At 49.6% G+C, this 9,806-nt stretch overlaps 2 protein-coding genes across 3 annotated transcripts; one reads left to right on the forward strand and one right to left on the reverse strand.

Annotated features, from left to right (window-relative positions):
• The first annotated feature begins 146 nt into the window (after positions 1-146).
• Positions 147-3,739, forward strand: gpr75 (G protein-coupled receptor 75). The gene is made up of 2 exons (XM_003964196.3): positions 147-431; positions 1,476-3,739. Exon 2 carries the CDS (start codon positions 1,590-1,592, stop codon positions 3,213-3,215), a length of 1,626 nt encoding a protein of 541 aa, XP_003964245.2. The 5' UTR covers positions 147-431; positions 1,476-1,589; the 3' UTR covers positions 3,216-3,739.
• Positions 3,740-4,313: 574 nt separating this feature from the next.
• On the reverse strand, positions 4,314-7,738 carry erlec1 (endoplasmic reticulum lectin 1). 2 transcript variants are annotated; one of them, XM_011603436.2, is made up of 14 exons: positions 7,418-7,738; positions 7,139-7,243; positions 6,921-7,001; positions 6,775-6,852; positions 6,645-6,705; positions 6,522-6,562; positions 6,225-6,448; positions 6,000-6,141; positions 5,764-5,919; positions 5,638-5,697; positions 5,426-5,550; positions 5,270-5,347; positions 5,093-5,168; positions 4,314-5,001 (listed from the first exon to the last, which is right to left on the reverse strand). In XM_011603436.2, the coding sequence occupies exons 1-14, from the start codon at positions 7,559-7,561 to the stop codon at positions 4,930-4,932; spliced, it is 1,443 nt and encodes a 480-aa protein (XP_011601738.1). In that variant the 5' UTR covers positions 7,562-7,738; the 3' UTR covers positions 4,314-4,929. The 2 variants fall into 2 exon arrangements, with proteins under 2 accessions (XP_011601738.1, XP_011601737.1); XM_011603435.2 differs by having other exon boundaries at positions 6,645-6,708.
• Between the last annotated feature and the right edge of the window lie 2,068 nt (positions 7,739-9,806).

Below are 9,806 nucleotides of genomic sequence, written 5' to 3' on the forward strand. Positions count from 1 at the left end.
TTGGAACAAAATGGAGCCTTCAAACCTCGGCGTAAGCTAAATAAAGCAGCCTGAAGATGAAGTATACCGTCAGACTTCTCCAAACTACCAGCAGAATGTGTGGTTGCGTGAAAGCGCTGGTGCGCATGCGCAGACACGTAGGCAGTGACCTCATACTCATTTTTTCAGTGCACGTCGGATGACCGTCGCTCCTGAAATAAGATGGAAATGTGGAGGAAGAAATGCTACAAAGGGCTCCTGCCAACACGCGTCCAGTATTGAAATGGACATCCGGGCGGCTCAGGTTGCCGAATATTCTGTTGGCTTTGGATGCTGAAAGACCTTTTTCTTGTTTGTTCTGCTGCTGCCGCGGTGCGTTCAATTACCGTCAGCGCTTGATGATGGAAATGGGCTCATCTGACTGATGCTCGGACAAAGATCAACCACAGACGGTCGGTTATGGTGTCTGGTCGTGACGGAGATGGGGAAATAATGAGCTTTAAATATTGATACATGATGAAAATGATCGGTCATTTATGCACGTGTCTGTGTGTCTGTGTGTGTGTGTTATGGGCGCATTAATGGCCAAACGCAGACATTTACAAGCGTCACATATTTTTTTTATCAAATATGGGTTTATTTCAGTGGAAACTGCTCCTTATATGTAACCCAATGGCAAAATTAAGGTTATTTGTTTATTAATGTGTGTGTGTGTGTGTGTGTATTATACATACACTGCGTTCCAAATTATTATGCAAATTGTATTTAAGTGTCAAAGATAAATTTTCTTGTTGGCTCGTTAAATACATGGATGGATGGTGGTGTGTCTCAGGGCTCTTAGCATCACTGGAATCAAGCTCAGACACCTTTAATAATTAGTTTGCCAGTTGAGCCCAAATATGTTGCACATTCTTAAGCAGACCCCCTTTTCAAGCAATATGGGGATGAAACGGGACCTCTGCTGCTGATAAGCGTGAAAGAGTTGAATGCCTTGCACAAGGTTTGAAAACCTTGGGTATTTCACCCAAACTTAAGGATCTGAGGTGGATTCAGAGCCCCGGTGGGTTGCTGCAGATGAAGGGACAATGAGGAAGGTTTAAGAGGGCAGCTGCTAAAATGCCATTACAAAGCAGCAACGTCTGGTTCCCTGATGAGTGCCCTGAACCCTGGAGGGCGGCGGAGTCATGATTTGGAGCATCCTGAAGCTAAATATCCGTGAGGGTGGGAGTCCGTTCACATCCCAACAGCAGCTCTGGGCGTCTATTCTGACGTCCTGCAAAGATTCAGAAGCAGAAACTCTCCAAAAACTCACAAGTTCAATGGATGCAAGAATTGTGAAGCTGCGATCAAATAAGGGCACCTCTCTGTAATCTATAGAATGTTCTCAAACTCTGTGGTGCGTAATAATTTGCATAATCGTTTGGAACGCGGTGTGTTTAAAATGCCCGCCATTGTTTTTATTATTGGTATTTATTGACGGGCCTCATCTCTTCCAGCTCCAGACGGACCCCCGGTGGCACAGACAGTCGGTGCTGTGGTGAGGATGCGCTCCGTCCCTGTAGGTGCAGCAACACTGACGCTCACGTCCGTTGTGAATCAGTAAGATTACAATGAACGCCACCGTTGCCCAGTCAGACCTGGTGGATGTGCCGAGGCAGCAGCTCTTCAATGGCACCGAGGCTCCGGGCGGCTGGGCCGCCATCCACGCCGCCACGCTGACCTTCTGCTCCCTCCTCCTCATCTTCATCTTCTGCCTGGGCTCCTACGGCAACCTGGTGGTGTTCCTCTCCTTCTTCGACCCGGTGTTCCGCAAGTTCCGCACCAACTTCGACTTCATGATCCTGAACCTGTCCTTCTGCGACCTTTTCATCTGCTGCGTCACCGCTCCCATGTTCGCGCTGGTGCTGTTCCTGGATGCGGGCGGGGGGGGCGGCGTGTCCAAGAGCTTCTGCTTCGCCTTCCATCTGACCAGCTCGGGCTTCATCATCATGTCCCTGGAGACGGTGGCCGTCATCGCCCTGCACAGGCTGCGCATGGTTTTGGGGCAGCAGCCCAACCGGACGGCCTCGTTCCCGTGCACGCTCACGCTCACTGCCCTGCTGTGGACCTCCAGCTTCACCATGGCCGCCCTGCTCACCATGCGGGCGTACCCTCACAGAGACGGACCCTGCTTGCCTCACTTTGGCCTGAGAGGTGACCAGGCCAGGGTCGTGCTGTACGTTTACCTCGCGGACTTTGCCTTTTGCGTCGCCGTGGTGTCCGTCTCTTACCTGATGATCGCACACACCCTCAGAAAGAACGTCCAAGTGAGGAAGTGCCCCATCATCGCCGTGGACGCCGCCTGCCCTCAACCCCCGCCGCCTCTCATCGCGGCAGGCTTCGAGAACATGCAGTGCGCCGTCCAAGGCCAACCTCTGTACCGCAACCAGGCCTACAACAAGCTGCAGAACGCTCAGGCGCCTTCGTGCGCCAGCCAGCCCGTAGCTCCGGGAGCGGCTCAGGGAGCCACCTGCTGCCAGCTGGTGTCCACGGTCAACCTGGCCACAGCCAAAGACTCTAAGGCCGTCTTCACCTGCGTCGTCATCGTCTTCTCGGTGCTGCTCTGCTGCCTGCCGATGGGGGTTTCGCTAGCACAAGACGTGCTGTCGCCAGAGAGCAGCTTTGCCCATTATCAGTTCGAACTGTGCGGCTTTGTGCTCATTTTTGTCAAGTCCGGCGTCAACCCGTTCGTGTACTCCCGCAACAGCGCGGGCCTCCGCCGCCGCGTGCTGTGCTGCGTCCAGTGGGCGGCGCTGCGCTTCCTCTGCTGCAAGCACAAAACGCGCCTGCACGCCATGGGGAAGGGCGGCCTGGAAGCCAATCGCCACAAATCCTCCCACCACGAGACCAACTCGGCGTACGTGCTGTCGCCGAAGCCCCAGAGGAGGCTGGTGGACCAGGCCTGCGGGCCCAGCAACTCCAGGGACTGCGGCGTGAGTCCGAAGGCGACGGCTGGGCGTAAGCCTTGCCCCCCGAGCACCTCGACGCCCATCAACACCCGCATCGAGCCCTACTACAGCATATACAACAGCAGCCCCTCCGCGGGGCCCAGCTCTCCCTCCAGCCTGCAGCCGGTCAGCTCTCAGACGTTCGCCTTCGCCAAGTCCTACGTGGCGATGCACTACCACACCCACCAGGACACGCTCAGAGACTTCGAAAGCTCTTCAGTGCAACAGATCCCCGTTCCCTCGGTGTAGCCGGGGGGCCGCGGATCGCCGCAGCTGCCGTAGTTTACGCTCAAAGGTGCATCGGAACAGTCCTGCTTCCCGTGTTTGAAAACTCATTTGTCTTATCGTTCCCAAAACAAGCGTTGTCCTCAAAGAAGGTGTCCAAAGAGTCCCGGAGTGAAGAAGAGTGTTATTGTTGCAGCCGCCCGTCATTTGTACCTGCGTCTTCTGCAGGAAAAGAAATGTGTGAACCTCGCTCCCTTTTCAACACTGTAAATGTTTTGGATGTGTTCCCTTTTTACACTGCTGCAAGAAATAAGGAAGGGATCCATTTCTGCCTTGATTGGGACAAATGTGTGAAAACAAAATAGACCTTTGGCCTTCTGAACAGGCTTCATCAACAGGCTGATACTCACATGGAAACAAAACAGCTGCAGTTCCAAAATCTTGTAATTTTTGCACACACTGGTTCATTTGGCTGATCGTATATATGTGTGTGTGTGTGTGTGTGTATAAAATTAAGAGTATTTTTGTAAATACTGTATAATCCTACCTGAAATTTGATGTGCTCCTTTCAGTCCTGGATCTTAACTCTTTTGGAATCAAGATGGAAGCCATTCGTTGATCTATAACCGGATGATTCCTCAATATTAGAATGATTGGAATGGGCATTTCCTCTCACCTGTTTCGCTGTGTTAGTGCACATTTGATTTTGAAGCACCAGTACTTCACCAGTAATTTTGTTGTCTTGCCCACCAAACGCTGGCTTCAGCCCGAGACGGCACCTCATTGTTAAATATATGAAAAGGTGTTGAAGTATTTCACAAGTCTGGTTGTTTTTGGATAAATAATGTCTAAACTCTAATATGCACGGCGTCAGCGCCCCCTGGTGGCCATTTCATGACCTTACACATCCCTGAAAGTAACTATTTTTTTGTCTTTTCCAACAAAGAAATGTTAAATTAAAAAGATGGGGTATCTATTTTGCGTCAGGAGGCCGCAACTATAATATGTATTTGTTCAAATAGTATTTGATTATGACTACCTGTATGCAAACAATATCTGCATTTTGAATGATGATAAAGCTGCATATGCCGATATTAAAATAAACTGTGAATGGGACAGAAGTGACGATTCGTGACTGCGTTTTATTCTGGGTAAAAGCAGCAGCATTGTTTGTTTTAGCAGCGACCAGGATCCCAGTGTAAAGCATCAGACCACAGACAGCCCCTGCAGATCGTCCTCGTCATTTTTTTTTTTTTTGTTACTGTTACTCGGTTTCCACAGCACCCACTAAGCATAAGTTACACTCATTCTGCATTTTATTAAACCACACATTCTTAGTGCAGGTGCCCCTTCTCCCATCTGCAAACGTCACCGTGGAGCATATGGCGCACGCCCCTCCATACACAGGCATGCCCAGGAACCACTGGTTGTGATTCCCCTCTATAATTCCAGAACCCCCGATCATTAATTTGTTCAACACAAATATGAGCAGAACAAGCGATTGCCCGAGTCCCTTAAGCCTGATTTGGCTGTGATATACGAACATCAAAACACGGCCCAGGGCTGTGCTCCTCCACACACGAAGTCCAACCACATTGCCGCCTTCGTTCTGATGTGTCTCTGCTCTTCCTATCCGAACTGTATGTGATACCAAATGTCCCCCGTCTCCAACCGCAGCCCGTCTCCGTCTGTTCCGTCCTCTCCTCTCCGGATCCTTCATGTGTTGCTCTTGTTCAAGTTAGCCGGAGATCGACAGAAGTCCGTGTTCGTCCGCGGTGTCGAGAATCCTGCATATGACGGGAGATTCAACCTGGTCCAGAGGGAAGAAACAGGCAATGATGGACATGTTTTCTTTCATTTCCACCACAGCGTGGGATGGACTCTGCCTCTGGTGAACTCACCCCCAGGATGTACTGACAGGTTTGAGGTTCCAGCATGTAGACAGTGACAGCATGTGGAGACTCGGACTCTTTACATCTAACAGAGAAACCAGACCAGTCAGTCCACCTTGTGCACTTTGTCTTACGCGGGCTTCGAGTCTGAACCTGAGCCGGTGTGACGTTGTCAAACGGACTCACTTGAGCTTGACAATAACTTGTCTCGGCTTCCCCGTCAGGTCACACACGTCCCCGTGGCCGTAAAAGTGAGAGACCAACCTGAACGCGAGAGGGAAAGAAGATAAACATCAATTCTGATGCGAAACACTCGCACGCACAAACACCTGGACAACCTACTTGACTTTCTGCCCTCCGTCCTCTCTGAGCTGGTAGGACCGGGCCACATTCTTCTTGGCCCATTCGACGTGTTCATTGGCGTTCCAGCTCCCAACCACCACGATGTTCTTTCCCTGCTCTTTTTCCTGCAGACAACAGTCGTTTTCAGGCGTAGTTCTGACCCCGAGTGTTCTATCTGGTGTCTTCGTAGATGAGAAAGGAAGGGGCCTCACCTCATGATACTGGTGGACATACTTCCCATAGCAGAATTCATATTTCCACCAACCTACACCCTGAAACACCAGACGATGTCAGGGAAATTCTTCAGAGATCGAAGCCCTAAAGCTGAGCCCACTCACCCCGTGCAGACAGTAGGAGCCGCTGAGGAACTCCTTGATCAGCTGGTCGTCTGTCAGTCGAGAGATGTGAGTGGTACCGACAGCCACTTGAGCCTGCCCCGCCACAGTGACGGGTTTGTGAGCGGAGGCCTCCTCCTTCACTGGTTGCGCCTCCTCCTGTGAGGAAAAAAAAACATGACGGAGGTGTCGCCAGAGCCCTCCGTCCCCTCCCGGGCACGACGAAGAGCGCTTATCACCTCTCTGTTCTCTGCCGTGGAGCTGAAGGGCGGTTTCAGCTGTTCCTCTCGCTCCTTGTCCAGCTGGGTGAGACGCTGAGGCCTGAGGGGGGAGCCCGCCACAGCCTGGCAGAAGATGGAGTGGACCGGGGAGGTCTTGAACCTGCAACACGCAGCGCACGTCAGCTTCGGAGGACAGACGGAGCACGGTTTAATCAGAAATGGAACCGTTCCCGGCGGATCCACCTGTATTTTGGGTGCGAGCAGAGCAGCGGCGTCAACACCACCACCTCATATTCACAGGTCGTGACCTCAGCCACGGACAGGATCTCGTGCTTGGCCTCCGGGTGGCAGACGTACAGCACGGCTGTCGTGCGAGCCCGGTTCTGCATCAGCGTGCACGGGGTCCCGTTTCCCAGCTCCACTGAGAAGTAAGGAGTCAGCTGACCTTCTATATTCTTTGTGGGGACCTGAGTTACCAGCAAAAACAGGAAGTTATGGCAAAGTAGACAAATAGGACAGCAGTTTTATTACGATACTTACTTCTGTCTTCACTGTTGATTTGGCCTCTTCCTCCACTTTTTCTGAAAAAATGTGTCCGGTCCGTTAAACAACGATAAAAACACAAATGTGTGCAAACACGCCAATTAAAAGCTACTCGCATACCCGTTTCCGTCGACTGGCTTTTCTGAGCCGTGTTCCCCAGGAAGTACTCCTGAAGATTGATCTTCTGGGGGAAAGCAAAGAATTATTTCCCACACATAAACCACTGTTACTCTGAAGCGGCGACACGGACCTGCCCGGTTTCCTTCTCCTCGTGATACTGTCGTACGTGTTTCCCGTGGCAGACTTCATACGTCCAGTAGGACTCGATCTGGAGCGCGAGAAATTTGAGATTTGAGATTCTGCACACAGTCAACAAGCAGGCAAACAAAGTCTCACCCTGTAGGAACAGCTGGTTCTTTTGAACAGTGGCTCCAGCAGTTCGCCCGGACTGGGCCCAGTATAGTGTCTATCGTCATCCTAACACAAAACAGACCGACACAGCAGGGAACATCACCGAATGCAGTCAAGGCATTTGAACTGACCCGTATCTGTTCTTGCCACCGGTCCTAACGGTGTTCTAACCGGACGTTCCCCTCTCATGTCCTCCTGCTTACCTCGTCTCCTGTAGTTAGTGAAGGCAGGAGACATTTATACTTCTCCTTCTCTGCTGTTGTCATTATGAGGAAGTCATCTTCGCTGTAAAAGGCTCCCGAAGCGGGCTGAAATCAACAGACAGACGTCTGTGACTTTATGCCACATACGATGGCAAAGGTACGTGTGTCTACGTAATCGGTCATGTGACCAGGGTGACAATGTTGCGGGGTGATCCGAGTTCTGTCTTTAAGCTTGACATAAACAAAACACCGAAAACGGGTTACAAGAAGCGAACCTACCAGCGTGAACTCCGGTCCCGGCCAAGTTATTTTAAAAGGTACTTCGTCTGAAAAGGACGGATAACCGCCTCTGTTTACTGAGACGGTGCTGCAGACCCCCGGCAGCCCTCCTCCGAGGAACACCAACAGCAGCCCGGGCAACATCGCTCCTCTCCGGCTGCTCGGCTCTACAGGCCGCTCCTCATTTGCGAGAACAGCCGGTCGACTTTCGTCTTTCGACGGACCCAGAGAGGAATTTTATGCGAGGTTTAAATCCGGAGGTCTCCGCTCTGAGACCGCTGTCAACAGTACATGACGACAGGAAGTGAGGCGTCAGCTGCCACGTCGTGTTCCGGCACAACTCTGGCGTCTCGTTAGAGCAGCGCCCCCTACCAGTAACACGGGGTATTACAGCGAATTACAACCTGACAAAAGCAAAACAAAACAAAAACAAGGGAAACACCGATAGTTAACAATTGTTTAATACAGCAGATGAAAAAAAAAAAACCCCAACATATAGACTTTACCTACCAGCCTTAGTGCTTTCCCCAAAGAGTAACACAGAACTTAAATATTGAACGTATCCATATCCTTTTAACAGTGTTGCTAATACACACTTTTAATAAGATGTTGCAAACGGAAAACGAATGGTGATGGAAAATACAGAGGATTCTCTTGAACTGTTACACTGTCTTTTTTTGGCCAACATTATGTCATAGACTGCTCAAAAACAAAGGAATTCACGTTCAACACTGTGTAATTCAGTCACACACTTAGGAGGCGATAATGATCGTGACTGAATTTCACCTGCTGTTGCGCAAATTTGCTGGCAACGGAGGGATGTGGGTAATTAGCAAGACAGCACCTAAAGGGAATGGGGTTTGCAGGTGGTGATAAAGAAGTCGTGGATGACAGAAACTCGCTAGTGCCTTCCATGGACCTGAATCCAGTTGAGCATCGAATGATGCCCCAATCGAGACCACCAGAACCATAGAGAGCAAACACCATGGTAGGGGTGTTACTCAGGCAAATGGAGGACAGGGACTTGTTTGGTTGTGGAAATGCATTTTTGATTTGGAGGATGATTCTAAATCCAGTCTTCAATGAGTTAACGATTCAGGTTTCAGTACCCCACACAATCAATTGTAAAGAGTTGATACTGAAATAAGTCATTTCTTGAAGATCTAGCATGATTGAAGAGTTTCTGTCAATTTTGAGCAGTGAATGGTAATTCTTAGAACTAATTAAATGTTTCGTTCTTTTATTTTAAATGAATAAAACAAAAATAACCGAGTAAAATATGCTTCTGTGGCTTTTCCCTTCATTTCTTTATAGTGCAATCATGTGGCATTGTTATTCTTCTCAGAAGCAAGAGCAGCATGTCGACACTAATTAAGGTTTATTTCATTAAAACTCTTCAAAGTAGGGGCTCAGAACTTTCACTGTCCCATGGGCCCCTCCCTATATCACAGCGAAATATTCCATAGGTCCTAAAAGTATTTGGGGCCAACACATTGCCTAATACCCTCGGTTAATCTCTGCCTGGTGGCATCACAGGACTGTTGGCTAATTAGGTGACAACAGACATCCTGCCTCCTGCTTAAAGGTGCAAAGTGTAAGATAGTGGTGGTTGGGAAGGGGGGGGGTGACTCCCACAAAGCTCATTTATGCTGCATTAATCAGCACGTGCACGGAAACTGACAAAGTGAGAGAATATTGGGAAGCTGTGAGCACTAACCCAAGGAATAACGCACCCCAACCCCACCCACCCACCTCTAATAATTATAATAATATTATAGTGTGGGGGGTGCTCAGCTGTGTTTGCGCGTCCTATAAAACGCCGTATATCTGTGCGTCTTCATTCCAAACAGCACCTAGTTTACAGAGGATGAAATCTCCCATTGTGGCGCGATAATCCGCGCTTTCACACGGTGCAACGTGCCTGATATGCCATGCAAATTAATTCCTCGAGGATAAAACAGATGGGAAGCTGGATGGTATTATGTTAATGGTATAATAAATGCACTATTGGAATTCATAAACAAAGCTAATGCAACACCACTTTGGATAAATGAACATGAATTTATGATGTAAAGGGGAGTAAAATGATGTCCATGAACGTGAGGGAGGACGTTCCTGACGGGTTCTGCTGGTTCCAGGAATCCAAAAGTCCATGTTGACAGCAGCTCTCGTGAAGCCGTGACTAAACAAACGCCGCAGCTCACCTGAAATTCTCATTTATTATTTAATGCTTGCGAGATTTACCTTGTCTGCTGTGTGTTTAATGCTGTCAGTGGATGACACAGAGCCTGCGGTGTGTTTAGGAATGTGCCAGACACAGAACAAAAGATGCAACGATATGAAGATCTAAAGACCCGAGAACTGAGCCTTTCCTGGGTATTGTGCGCTT

Source organism: Takifugu rubripes, chromosome 4, assembly GCF_901000725.2.
Source record: "Takifugu rubripes chromosome 4, fTakRub1.2, whole genome shotgun sequence".
Taxonomy (NCBI): Eukaryota; Metazoa; Chordata; class Actinopteri; order Tetraodontiformes; family Tetraodontidae; genus Takifugu; species Takifugu rubripes.